This window comes from Chrysemys picta, chromosome 9 (assembly GCF_011386835.1).
Source record: "Chrysemys picta bellii isolate R12L10 chromosome 9, ASM1138683v2, whole genome shotgun sequence".
In the NCBI taxonomy this organism is placed as follows: domain Eukaryota; kingdom Metazoa; phylum Chordata; order Testudines; family Emydidae; genus Chrysemys; species Chrysemys picta.
In genome coordinates, this window is record NC_088799.1 from 47,340,483 (window position 1) to 47,354,662 (window position 14,180).

At 48.9% G+C, this 14,180-nt stretch overlaps 1 protein-coding gene across 3 annotated transcripts in view; it reads right to left on the bottom strand.

The window, feature by feature from the left end:
* MYO7B (myosin VIIB) overlaps positions 1-14,180 on the bottom strand; it is a 117,162-nt gene that overhangs the window by 27,233 nt on the left and 75,749 nt on the right. For all 3 annotated transcript variants that reach the window (XM_042853501.2, XM_024103258.3, XM_024103259.3), the window contains 7 exons: positions 13,696-13,905; positions 12,293-12,463; positions 6,664-6,744; positions 4,753-4,880; positions 2,606-2,732; positions 975-1,094; positions 118-291 (listed from right to left, as the gene is read on the bottom strand). In XM_042853501.2, coding sequence (XP_042709435.2) covers positions 118-291; positions 975-1,094; positions 2,606-2,732; positions 4,753-4,880; positions 6,664-6,744; positions 12,293-12,463; positions 13,696-13,905 — 1,011 coding nt within the window. The remainder of the gene's footprint in view (positions 1-117; positions 292-974; positions 1,095-2,605; positions 2,733-4,752; positions 4,881-6,663; positions 6,745-12,292; positions 12,464-13,695; positions 13,906-14,180) is intronic.

The following is a 14,180-nucleotide window of genomic DNA, read 5'->3' on the forward strand; positions in this document are numbered from 1 at the left end:
ATGGAGCTTGTGGAGGACTATTTGAGGTCATTCCTTGGGGAGGAGCTTCTAGAGGGTTATTAGAGGCCATTCCAGGGGAGGAGTTTGAGGATTTCAGGCTGGATTTCAATACTTTACCTTGTCATACACAGCAATGTAGAGTGAAAAACCAAACGTATCCTTCAGCTTCATTTTATCAGCTACCAACTGGCAGATCTCTTTGGCAATGGAGGCTGAATCTGCAGGGACCGTGATGCTTTGGCCATTCATCAAGGTGACATTAAATACAATGGGTTTCTTCTGCTTTGTTGCCTGTTAGCCAGAGTTAAGTGAATGAGAAGAATCAGAGGCAGAGCCCACTTTCCCAAGGAGAATGGAGGAGTCATTTAGATTTAAGAGCTTTCTCTGAATCAACTTTACACCTTGGTCACAATCACATTCAAGATCTCAGCTCATTAAGTGAGGTTATGTCTTCACTAGAAATGCTGCTGTAGTGCATCAGTGTAGATGCTCAATACAGCGATGGGAGAGGTCTCCCCTTGCTGTAGTTAATCCATCTCCCCAAGAGGCGGTACCTAGTTTGACAGACGAATTCTTGGATTTGAGGACTTTTCACACCCCTGAGCGATGTAGCTGGGTTGACCTAACCTTTTAGTGTAGGCCTGGCCTCAGTCTGCAGGGCCCATACAAAGGAAAAGAGAATAAAAATCAGCTCCACACCCTTCTTGCAGCTTCATCAAAAGGACAGCAAATGCAGCAGCACACAACTGGTCATCCGTCTTATGGATTTGATGCATTATGACAAAGTCCTGATTTTGCTAGTCCACCTGGCAAGGAGTGACTACAACTGTGCATGTCTAACAGCATAGCCAGAGCAGGTTTACTGTATTTCAGTTCCTGGCCTTGGAAAGATCAGCCAGTGAAGACAAGTAAATACCATTCAACATGAACACACAGATATGTAACTGAGAACCCGCTGATGAGAGATAAACTACCTGTAGTTCCAGCCAGCTGGGAGGTTCAGCCCGCGCTCCATTGGTATAGGTGCGCTTCAGCCGTTCAGCACAATACGGTGCATAGCCTGTGGGCCCACTGCGGATGAAATTCAGCAGGTACTGGATGTACAAAACATAAGAGACAGTTAGGAAACGCAGATGTTGCTAAAGAACTGGGGACTCACAAGGGCCAGTAAATCAGATCAGCCCGATCCTATAATAGCTGTTCCCAAACCAACTTGCCAATGCATTGCACTGGTTTTCTTGGTATTTTCTAATCATACTACTTATCGTCCATTAAGATTTCTATGGAGAAATGAATCTTCAATTCCTGCAGAGCTCAAACGAGCCTGTCAATTCACTGCAGTTCAAGGAGTTTTGCACTAGAAGTGTCTGTAGTGATATGCAGAGCTAAACCCTCAACAGGGTGTAAGATCTGTGCCAATTGCTCACTATATTTATGATTGGAATTATTATTGCAAATGCACGCGCCTGCCTGGTGACTGCATGATACCAAGGGCATCCTTTGTCCGTGCAGTCATACTGTTTGCACAAAATCGCAGTAACTGCACATGCAAATATGGGTGCTTAATTGCACATGGACCTCAGGACTCTCTCTGGAAATTTGGCCTGTTAACTGAATCCACAGGTCAGTGTAGAAGCCTCCTGCAAACCTCATGCTTCAGGGGCAGAGTACTCATAACCCTGTAAATTAGGAAAGGCACTATTTCCATTCCAACATGCAGCCTGGAACAACTGGCCAGGGGTATTACTGTGTTTTCACCTTCCTCTGAAGGATCAGGGACCAATCATTGGAAGAGCAGGATGCTAAAATAGGCTCCACTGTAATTGACTATGGGCTGTAAAGAAACTTTTGGAGACAGTAGGCCTGACTCAATCTCACTTACTTATTTAACTTCAAATGAGCTACTCCTATGTTGCACCAGCATGAGATCAGAATCAGGCCTGTTGTGTTGAATTCATCCCTGGGGTAACGGGCCCTGATTTGGATCTCTCCTCTAAATCACTAATAATGCCATTGAAGTAGGCAGTGGAATTACACCACTGTGAAAGTGGTGTGGGTGAGATCAGAATCAGGCCCCACTGATGTCAATGGAATTACAGCAGGGATGCACTCATCTTGTCCATGCCCCAGACATTCTGTTTGGGCTGGGTCCTTGGCTTTGCAGAGAGAGCTGTCGGGAGAGGGGAGGAACACTTGCAGAGTAATCTGTGATGAGGGAGTTGCTGCTGAACTTTACTCTTAACTATTCCCCTCCCATCACATTACAAATGCCTGTAATATGTACAGTATGGGCCAGATCTTCAGCAGGTGTAAATTGGTGTAGCGCTTCTGAAGCAACCTGGAGTAACTCAAATGAAGTCAGAGCACTGAAGTCAATGCAGCAGCCGAGTCTCTGGCTCGTGTATTTAGGTCTGAGGGAGGGTGAAGGGTACAGTACCAGAGATTTATGTATTGATTTGTCCACAGGAGTAATGATGTGGGGAAGTTTCTGCCTCCACCCTACCACCAGCCGCTATAGCAACCAAACAGTTAATTCTACATATTGTAGCCAAATACAACAACAAACAAGCCCCCAGACCTGGTCCAGGAAATGAGGGCACGATACCTTCACAAACTTGTCTGAGGGAGGGAAACAGCCCAGGCAAAGTGAGAGGAGGATCCAGCCTCGAGCTCGACTGCTCTTGTTGTTATTTTCAGAGAGCTGCTTGCAGATCTGGCAGTAAATCTCATCTCTGTAACAAGACACATGCTGATCACACTGTCAAAAAGGATGATGGACTTTGCTGTCAAACTGTGGCTCGATGGATCCCTGAGGCATTCAGACCGACCATTTCAGCCCTTTAAAATTGCCTCTGTGTCAGTTCAGTATATTTTATTTAGTTCCTTTTCCACGGTGCTCAGGAGGCACCTCCCCCTCATTCAGGAATCCAGCCTCCCGATATCTTGGAGGTAGGAACTATTACTGTGTCATCATCCAATCTCACAGGTGGGGGTCTGAGGCACAGAGAGAGTGATTGACTTGTCCAAGTCACACAGAAAGCCAGGATGTTCTGAATCTCAGCCCAGTGCCTCCTGCACAAGGAAGTTAATCCTACAGTGCCTTGTCCCCATGGATGCTATACGTCCAGTCCGGTCTGATTGTGACCAAAGGCTGTTACCATTGGACAGCTCTTTGGTGGCTTATGTGAAATGAGTTTGGGAGTTTCAGTCCAGCTCACAGGAGGCAAGCACTCCATTGTCTACGGAAACATCAGGCAAGAATGTGCAGGCTTTGACCACTGTGGACAGTGACCCAGGGAAAGCATAGACGATTTTAGAATGGCTCTATATAAACAACAAGCAGGATAGTTGTCACTTTGTCTACCTTGGAAGCCTATTCCAGTATTAACTGCCCTTTAGAGTTAGAATGTTTTTCCTGACATCTAATTTAAATCCCCCTTGATGCTAATTAAGCCAATTACTACTTGGCCTACTCTAGGTGGACATCGAGAACAATTGATCGGAGTCCTCTTTATAACCACAATTTACATATTTGAAACTCTTGGCATGTCCTCCCCACCTTCTCTAGACTAAACATGCCCAATTCTTTCAACCTTTCCTCTTACGTCAGATTTTCTAAACCTGGTGTTGCATCAGACATTTGAGCTTTTGGCAGGCTACAGCACAAAAGCGGGCCCTACTGCATACCCCTGAGATGTTCAGTGACAGAGGTCGATATAGGTGAGAGAACCAGTAAGATGGACACTGATCCCATCAAAAATGGCAGGACAGGCAGGGAGGAAGGCGGTTCCAGCAGACAGTGGTGAGAGAACCTCTTGGGAATAGCTGGTTAGTCTAGAATCTAGACTAGGGTGACCAGATCACAACACTAAAATTTCGGGACACATTGGGGTGCCGTCGGCCCTGCCCACGGTCCACCCCTGCTCCTCCCAGGCTCCGCCCCCACTCTGTCCCAGGTCCCCTCCCTCCCCGCTCAGCCTCCCCTCCCCCACCCGTGCTCTTCCTCATCCCCCGGCTCCCTGCTGGCTTGCTGCGTCCCTCCTCATTCCCCCACCCACCGCTCGCCTCCTCACCCTGCCCGCCCGCTCGCTCGCCTCTTCACCCCGCCGCCCGCCACTCACCCCATGGTGCCAACTTCCCTTCTGCCGGGTGGGTGGTCACCCACCCCCCGCCTCTTCCTGCCCAAGCATCCGCCCTCGTTCCGCCCCCATTCCACCCCCTTCCCCCAAGTCCCCGCCCCTGCCCTGCCTCTTCTCCATCTCCTCCCATGAGCGCGCCACGTCCCCGCTCCTCCCCCCTCCCTCCTGGAAAGCGCTAAATGCCGCCAACAGCTGTTAGGCGGCGGGAAGCGCTGGGGGGGGGGAGGAGTAGGGACGCGGCACACTAGGGGGAGGGGAGGAGAAGGAGGCGAGGAATGGGGACCTTGGCCGCAATTTTTCCCCATGGGTGCTCCAACCCTGGAGCACTCACGGAGTCGGTGCCTCCCTGCCACTCGCCTCCTTACCTGAATATCGGGACAAAAGGCGTCCCGATCGTACATTGATCGGGACGCGGGACAAAGGGTTAAATATCGGGACAGTCCTGATTTTATCAGGACATCTGGTCACCCTAATCTAGACAGACTTCCCCAGAGATGAATTGAGCCCCAACTCCGCAGTTAATGGGAGTTGATAGCAGGATTTGGAAAGAGAGCTCTGGATGGTTTTGTAGCTGTGGGTGGCTGGCCTTTGATGACAGGTGCAAGTTCCGTACCTGATGGCAGGGCGCAGGATTGCATTGCCGATAACAAAGTGCACTTTTTCAAGGTTGGACATAGGTCTATCCAAGATTGTACTCTGCTCCTGGATTAGCTCCTCCCTACTGTTCAGCTGGCTCACCACCTGAAACAGAAAGGCAGAATTCTCAGGAGCTCTTCTTTTGTACTAGTCAGTTGCAACTGGGTACAGGAATAGATGCCTCTACTGTATCTCTACAGCCCAAACATTCCCAGCATAACCCAGTGACAGCTGAGAGCTGACCAGAGCATCATCATTTCAATGTAAATTAACCTGAAATATCTATTGCTGCAGCATTACCCTCACCAACTAGCTGGTTCTACTTAGCTCTATTGTGACCTTTGGCTCTGCTGTGCAATAGCATGAAGTCCCTGTTGCACTCATATACCCTAGTGATGAGTATTCTGTAAACATCTAGATAGATATAAAGGATCTATGTTCTGCATCAACTGAGACAGTTATTAAAGAACATATCTGAAGAGCCAGAACTAGAAAGCTGCTCCTTCATTTTCAACCACAGAAGCCTTTCCCTCTAGTGCCAAAGCAGAACTCCTCTAGCTGGTAGGTCCCTTATCCTTTCAGTGAACCATGCACTAGCAAGCAGCCTCCTTTCCTCATTCATGCACCCAAAGCCAATGCGCTACACTATGTTATGTGCTCAGTAGAGCTGTTCATACATTGTGACTGGCCTAAGGACTGCTGTCAGTAGTCATTCTCTATCAAAGAGCAGTTTGTCTAAATAAGTAAAATGAAACACTAGCATCACCTTCTCATCTGAAGCCTAAACACGGGGAATGGGAAAATAGAACACTGGACTTTGTATTAGTTATACCAAACTGTGTGTGTCTGGGGGTGGGTGTGGGGGTGGTGTCCTTCCCTTCCAAACAGTGTTAACAGTAAAGTTGGTTGAAATTTTTCAAAAAATTTTCCTTGAAAAAATGGCCTTTTCATAAACAACGACAAATAGTGCAAATAACTGGTTTTCTACATTTATTTTTTTGTGTGAAGCTTTTCACCACATTTTCTATCACATATTTTATCAATTGTTTTTTCATTTACTGAAAATTGGTAAATGGCAATTTTCAGTAACACCATCAATGCAAATTTCAATTTGAAAAGTGGTGAAAAATGGGTACGGGTTCATTTTAAACCCTGCAAAACAGACACAATTTGGACATTTTTTATGACAATTGTCATTTTTCAACCAGCTCTGGTTCAATGTCCTGATGCAAGAAAGGCCTGTCCTTGCTCTGGAAGGGTAGGAAGCTCAGTCTGGAATCTCCCAGTTGCAAGGATTAGAAGAGGCTAAGACATCTGTGAGAGAGAACTGGGGGAGGGATTGTCCTTCAGAGAAGGACTGGAGAAAATCTGAATTTGAACCACCCTGTGTAAGCACAATAGGGCCTGGGGATTGTTCAAAGATCCATGGGAGGGAAAGATTTTCCCCACTGAGTGGGAAAGGATGTGCGGTCTCTGCTCTGGAGGAATTGTCTGAGAGGAAGCGGGGAGGACTGTAAGCTGTTGAAGGCAGAACACTCACTGTATCTGTGCAGCACCTAGCACGATGGGGCCCTGAGCGAGGCCTTTAGCCATCCTATATAATACAACTGTTAATTATGCAGGGTTCATTGTGCAGAAGAGCTGCTCTTCAACAGGCGCAGGAAGGGCTGGCAAGGCTGGAGGAAGGGGGAATTGTTAGGACATGAATGACCTCAGTGGCAAGTAGCAGAGCAGGAGTTCCATACAAAGGGAACGGCTGGCCCTGGAGCTGCTTGGGGAGAGCGTTCTTAGCCCAGGGGACAGGCAGCCCGTAGTGCCTATCAGCATGGGGAGGCAGGAGGCCTGGCAAAGATACCTGGAGAAAGCTATATCGGTGTCTGCCTCTTACCTTTCCTGTCAGCTTCGAGGAACGTTTCAGCTTCACAGAGGAGATCCCCCTGGAGACTCTGTTATTCCTTCTGTAGGCTCCCTAAAATAGACATTGTCATGACAGAAAACTAGTTCAATGCCCAAAGCGCAGTAGAGACCAGTGAATTAAGGAATGGCAAACAGGGAAAGAAATACTGAACTACGTGACGGTAGTCATCAACCAAAGCACCCTCTCTCCAGTGTCAGGGCCTTTGGAGTGACAGCTTTCTGACAATGTTATAGAGAAATACTGAGCCAGCATCTTAGCTGGTGACAATTGACTTCAATGGAGCTACAGTGATTTGTGTCAGCTGAGGACCTGAGTTATTGTGTTTCATTCTTTCTGCACTCTACTGGGCCTATGTGATTTTTTAAAAAAAGAATAGAAAAGTATTAGTATCTTGTGAGTACAATAGTTGTTCAGCAATTCAGTTAACTGTTCACACACAGGAATTCAGGTACAATGGCTCGGTCTGAAAAATCCAGGTAACATTCTTAGGAGCAGCCATTCAGGGTGTGATTTTTCAGAAGTGGTCAGCATTGGCCTAACTCTGCTCCCATTGGGAGTTTTACCGTTGACTTCAAAAGTAGAACAGTTATGCCAGGGCTTGACTCTTTTGAAATCCCATGAGCCTCCACCATCTTCTTCACAGTATTTTAAACTGTGTATTGAACAATGGAAGTAGACTGTGTCTTTGTCAGGACTCTGCCACCCTGATGAACTCTGAACTAGTTTCAAGGCAAAAATCAGGATGTTTTACATTGCAGGGTATCTGCATCATTAACTCTAGTTCTCTGTGAGCACAGCCAGTCCCGGATTCACTCCCCAAATAGGCTGCAACCTCCCATTTGTTCCATTCCCCTAGGGGAGGCTTCCAAGGACTATGTTAAATGCAAGACCCTCTTTGACCCTGGGATAGGGTGTACAAAACCCACACTAGATGGGAAGGAGTTAATGAGAGCATGTGGGCTCAGTTAGCCCTGTCCCACTTCACCTGGGAGCAGTGCCAAGCCTGGAGGGAGGAGTTAAAAGGGACAGCCCCGTTCAGTCAGGAGCTGGCTGGGAAGAGAAGAGGGCCTTTTGTGCTAAGCCCTTGAAAGAAGGCCTGGTGGGGCCAGAGCCTATCCCAGGACTGCCTCACACGAAAGTGGTTGCAAACAGAGACCCGGAGTCCGGAAGAGATACTAGAAGTTCTGGTCATCGAACAATACATGAGGGGATTACCGCCAGACCTTTGTGCCTGGGTAAGCCAGAACGAACCTGCCACCTATGACGAGGTTGTTGCCCTGGTAGAGAGGCGATGGACAGCAAGGGCGCTGACCTGACCAGTTAAGGAAGAGGCACCCCGGGTTAAACTAGCAGCACCAAGCCCTAAAGTTCGGGTGACTGGGCCACCAGGAGGGCCCAGGTGGAAAAAGAGAGAGGCTGAAGGCCCATCAGAAGCCACAAAGAGTCGGAGCACTGAGGGAGAAGAGGATCGTGATGTTAGACTGCCCAAACCAAGAGACCGGGGAACGCCTAGGCTCCATACAGATGTTATGCCTGTGGGGAGTGGGGACACATCGCTCAGTGTCCCAATGCTGAGGAGCCAATGCAGTGTAACCTGGGGAACTGGGCAGATCCATTCTCCCTAATCCACCTTGTGGGGGTCTCACTAACCCCACATATGTATACCAGACCAGTGAAACTAAATGGGGTAGGGACCACGGCACTGGTTGATTCGGGGAGTGCTATCACGCTTATCTCAGGGAAGCTCGTGAAGCGTAGTCAGCTGCTACAGGCTAAACGTACAGGGATAACATGTGTCCTTGGGACAGTTAGTTACTACCCCACCATCCCAGTAAAAATCGAGATCCAAGGGAACACTACTGAGGTAGCAGCAGGTGTAGTCCCTAAACTCCTATACCCGGTGCTCACAGGGAGGGACTTCCCAGGGTTTGGAAACTTACTCCCAGTAGGGGGATTGGAGAAAGATGGGGACCCTAAAATTGGTGAGGCATCCACAGCAGACTGTCAACCCCCAATCTTCTCTGAAATATCCCCAGATTTGTTTTTCACTCCCAGACAGGGTAGAAAGACAAAAAGGGAAAGAAGGGCAGCTAAGGCCTTGGGAACCCGAATACTGACCCAAAGCCAGAGGGTCGCTCTTGTAGGTAGGCGGACCCGCGCAGCTGAAAAGGAGGCCATGCAGGAGGGAGAAGCACCTGAGTCTGACCCCCACCCTAATGCTTCTGAACCAGTAGAGGCAACAGAGACTGGGCCCCTAGATCTTGGGCAGATTAGCCCCGGGAGAGGAAATTTTGGACGGGAACAGGCAGAAGACCCAAGGTATGACAACATTAGGAAGGAGGTGACTGAAATAGATGGGGTCCCCGTGGAAGGAAAAACCCAGGGACCAGGACCCTACTTTATAATGAAGAAGGATCTCTTATACCGGGTTGCACCAGTACAGGGGCAGAAGGTACAGCAGATCCTAGTACCTCAAAAACACCAGAATGCTGTATTAAGTCTTGCTCATATTCATCTTTTTGGGGGGCATTTGGGGGTAGAGAAGACCCTGGCACGAGTCCTACGATGGTTCTTTTGGCCCGGAGTACATGAAGAAGTGCGGAGGTACTGTGCCTCCTGCCCGGAGTGTCAGCTGCACAGTCCCCGTCCCCACTTGAGGGCACCTTTAGTACCCCTTCCCATCATAGAGGTCCCCTTCGAGCGAATAGCCATGGACCTAGTGGGACCCCTGGAGAAGACGGCTTGGGGCCACCAATATATACTTGTTGTTTTGGACTATGCTACTCGCTACCCAGAAGCCGTCCCCCTGCGGAACACGGCCTCTAAAACTATAGCCAAAGAGCTGGTGGGGATCTTTGCCCGAATGGGGCTACCGAAGGAGATATTAACCGACCAAGGAACCCCATTTATGTCGAAGCTAATGAAGGACCTCTGTACGCTGCTCCATATACATACCCTGAGAACTTCGGTTTACCATCCACAGACTGATGGGTTGGTAGAAAGGTTTAACCGAACCCTCAAGGCTATGATAAAGGTTTGGTAAAACCCCAAGTGAACAAGTTAGAGGCCATCCAAAATTGGCCCCGACCAAGTCGCAAGAAACAAGTCCGGGCGTTGCTAGGTGTGGTGGGGTATTACCAATGATTTATCCCCCACTTTGCCACAAGGGCAAGCCCTCTGACAGACCTAGTGAAAGCCCATGGACCTGATCTGGTGAGATGGTCTGACGCAGCAGAGGAAGCATTCACAGACCTATGGACTGCCCTCTGCAATAACCCCGTACTGATAGCCCCTGATTTCACCAAAGAGTTTATCCTGCAGACGGATGCATCGGAAGTACGGTTGGGGGCCGTTCTATCACAGATGGTAAGGGAGGAGGAACACCCAATTCTATACCTCAGTCGGAAACTCCTTCCAAGGGAACAAAAATATGCAGTGGTGGAGAGAGAATGCCTCGCTGTAAAATGGGCCATGGAAACATTGCGCTACTACCTGCTTGGGTGCAGATTTGTCCTCGTGACCGACCATGCCCCTCTTCAATGGATGCAGCGGAACAAGGAGAAGAACACAAGGGTGACCAGCTGGTTCTTATCCCTCCAACCTTTCCAGTTCCATGTGCAACACAGAGCAGGGAGCCGTCATGGCAACGCCGATGGCTTGTCATGTGTGCACTGTCTGGCGTCCCAAGCTGCCCAACCCCTTGGCGTTGAGCAGGGGGGAGGGATATGTGACAGACCCAGACCAGTGGGGTACAGGAGTCTGGTAGAGGGCAAATATACTGGTCACTGGATGAGTAGTTTTCTGTTCCCTGAGTTACCAGAGCAGGAGCTGCACTAGAGTAATCAGGAACCTGCTAGAACCAGTTAAGGCAGGCAGGCTAATTAGGATACCTGGAGCTAATTAAGAAGAAGCTGCTAGAATCAATTAAGGCAGGCTAATCAGGGCACCTGGGTTTTAAAAAGGAGCTCACTTTGTGGTGAGAGTGTGAGGAGCTGGGAGCAAGAGGTGAAAGGAGCTGAGAGTGAGAGGGTGTGCTGCTGGAGGACTGAGGAGCACAAGCGTTATCAGACACCAGGAGGAAGGTCCTGTGGTGAGAATAAGGAAGGTGTTTGGAGGAGGCCATGGGGGAGTAGCCCAGGGAGTTGTAGCTGTCATGCAGCTGTTACAGGAGGCACTATAGACAGCTGCAGTCCACAGGGCCCTGGGCTGGAACCCGGAGTAGAGGGCAGGCCCGGGTTCCCCCCAAACCTCCCAATTGACCTGGACTGTGGGTTCTTCCAGAGGGGAAGGTCTCTGGGCTGTTCCCCAACCCACATGGTGAATCTCTGAGACAAGAAAATCTGCCAATAAGCGCAGAACCCACCAAGATAGAGGAGAAACTTTGTCACACTGCTTAGACATTACTCTGATGTGTGCTATAGAACAGTGGTTCTCAACCAGGGGTATGCAGAGGTCTTCCAGGGAGTACATCAACTCATCTAGATATTTGCTTAATTTTACAACAGGCTACATAAAAAGCACTAGCGAAGTCAGTACAAACTAAAATGTCATACAATGGCTTGTTTATACTGCTCTGTATATCATATGCTGAAATGCAAGTACAATATTTATATTGCAATTGATTTATTTTATAATTATATGGTAAAAATGAGAAAGTCAGCAATTTTTCAGTAACAGTGTGCTGTGACACTTGTATTTTTATGTCTGATTTTGTAAGCAAGTAGTTTTTAAGTGAGGTGAAACTTTGTGGTATGCAAGACAAATCAGACTCCCGAAAGGGATACAGTAGTCTGGATAGGTTGAGAGCCACTTCTATAGAAAACCTTACAATAGATAATTTCTTATGCAGAGCAGATCACAACTGCTGTGCCCATACTTGTCTTGTAGGTCACTAGCATGAGCTGCTCTTTTTATCTGTGAGGGCTAGAGTGCTAACACCCAATAATGCTGAGGCCACCTTCAATTCAAGAGAAAAAAGCTTATTGCCAGTGTTGGTTGTTCTCCACTTGCATTGCCTGTGCGGAGCCATACTGTAGGTGCCACTCGCAGAGGTCCGATATGATTCCTACAGGAGGGCTTTCTAGAGACAGGCTCAAGATGGAGAAAAAGGCTGTTTCCAGCTACAAGCACTTGGGAAGAAGTAAAATTACAATAACTAGTTAAAAAATTCTAAGATGCTATTAAAACTGTTAGTAAAAATATTCTAAATGGTCTCTTTAAACACTGGGTCAGATTTTCAAGTGTTCAGTCCATTGGGTGCAAAGTTCCTTTGAAAACCTGGCCATCCACATCACAGTGAGGATTCTGAATGCTTGAAAATCTGGCCATTAATGCATAGGGATTGTCTCAAATTGAGGCTCTCCACTCAGCAGGCAGAGTGTTTAAGCCTTGCTACTGGTATGTGAATTTTTTCACCCTGGCTGCCAGAACTGGCTGCAGTTTCCTCCAGCGAGGCTGGCTTTCTCCAGAGAAGGCTATTGGTATGTGTTAAATGCAGGAGTGCTAAAGCCTTCAAGTGTTCCTTTGTGTCTCTCACCCCTCAGAACAGCAGCACGATAGCAGAGGGAAGAGTTTGAAAATAAAGGCTTCTCCCTCTTACCAGTTCTGGAGTGTTGTTGCCCATTATCTGGACCTGGCTTTTCTTGCCAAGTGTGTCATAGATTTGCGTCATCACAGAGCTGCTCTTGCTGTTGGTGTTCTTAGCAAACATGGCTGGCTCTGGGAGTTCGCCCATGAACCTCAAGATGATATTCCACACGGCCAAGGAAGCCTGAAAGGCAGGAGACCAATGCAAAGTCAGACAGGTATGGAGAACTCCAGGCTCCCCACTGCTCATTGAGAGCCACACACGCACATCTGGGAAGGACTTCTCGCTTCCCCCATCCACTGTTCAGGCAGATAAAATCCTGTGCTCCATATCATTCACATGGGAAGTTTCCATAGACCCTCATGTCATATATGAGCAATATTCGTGTATCCCCAATGCAGAGAGGATGGCGTGTGAAGGTTCAGGTGGCTCTGGCGGAAACGTTAGGTCTGCTCGACAGTAGGAAATTAGGTGGATATAGCTACCTTGCTCAGGGATGGGACAAATCCACACCCCTGAGCGATGCAGTTAAACCAACCTAACCGCCGGTGGAGACAGTTCTCCCATTGACTTACCTCCCACCTCTCAGGAGAGCCCCTCCCATCAGACTAGGTAGTGTCTTCACTGAAGTGCTACAGCGGTGCTGCTGCAGCGTTTAAGTGTAAACAAGCCCTTAGACCAGCTGTATTATTGCTAAAGCCCTCAGACAGCTGCTGTTGTGAGGCAGTTTTTTTAATATTGGGGATGGTGCAGGAAGGGGCTAGCGAGTGGTACAGAAACATTAGCTGAGCCGGAGTCTGAACTTACTCGTGACTGGCAGCCAGCATTCAGCTTTCCCAAGAGCCCTTAGGACCCAAACCTGCAAGGGAGTGACATCAAATCTCTTGCAGGACGGGGACCTTGGTTTTCTAAGGCTGCCCTGTGCTAAGTGAGGGAATCCCGGAACTCCTCACCCCTCAGCGGGAGCAGCAACAGCAAGATGATGGGAAGGCATGGACCTCCACCTCAAAAACCAGAAGCCTCAACAGCAGCTGGGCAAAGGGTGAGCCTAAAGCCCCTTCTTCCCCACCCCCACCCTGAGTAGAAGTGGCCGGGGCCAGCTCCCAGAGTCTTTTCCTTGGTAGAATAAAGGTGGAGAAGTGATTACATCAGGGTCTCTTGTATCAGCTGACTGAGTGAGTGGCAGGGCTCTCTCCTGTGCAGCCAGTGCTGGGCTGTGGGCAGCACCTGCCAGCAGGAAGCAAAGACTCACAGGCAAGCAGCCTCCAGGGAACATGGAAATTACTAGTTCCATTGTAGTGCTCAGGAGTATCTCTGGCTCTAGAGTTTCCCCTGCCCACAGCCCCTGGTCAGGGAACGACAGGCCTGTTGGAGGAGAGGAAAGGCCTGCAGGGGCACTCAAGGAAGGAACATACCAGGATATCGTCTTTCTCATCATGGTAGAGCAGCGGGTGACGCAGCGGCCTCCGGATGTGCGTGTGTGTAGAGGATCCTTGGAAGTAAGTGGCTGCAAACTTTGGAAACGTGTACTCTGCCAGGTCATCGACTTCCTCTTCCAGCTCCATGCTCATGGGAATCATGTCCAGGTCCACCTCATCCAGCTTGCCTGCCTTTGCTTCCAGGTCCTGTACAGAACACAGAAAAGAGTCCATTTCCTTTCTCCTCATGTCCTGTATAGTTATTTTCTGCCTCCCGGCTTTGCCAGAAAGAGACCTTGGGGTCCCAGCCAGGTGGATCTCAGTTAATATCAGTGCTACTTCCATCAGCCAGGAGTAGGCACTGGGAGCTGTGCCTGTTCTGCTCTTGGAGATTGAACCATCACTAAGTGCATTCAGCCTGGAATCCCAGTTGCCCTGGGAACACTATGGTGTCTGCTCATTGAGAAAGCCAGGCTCTGTCT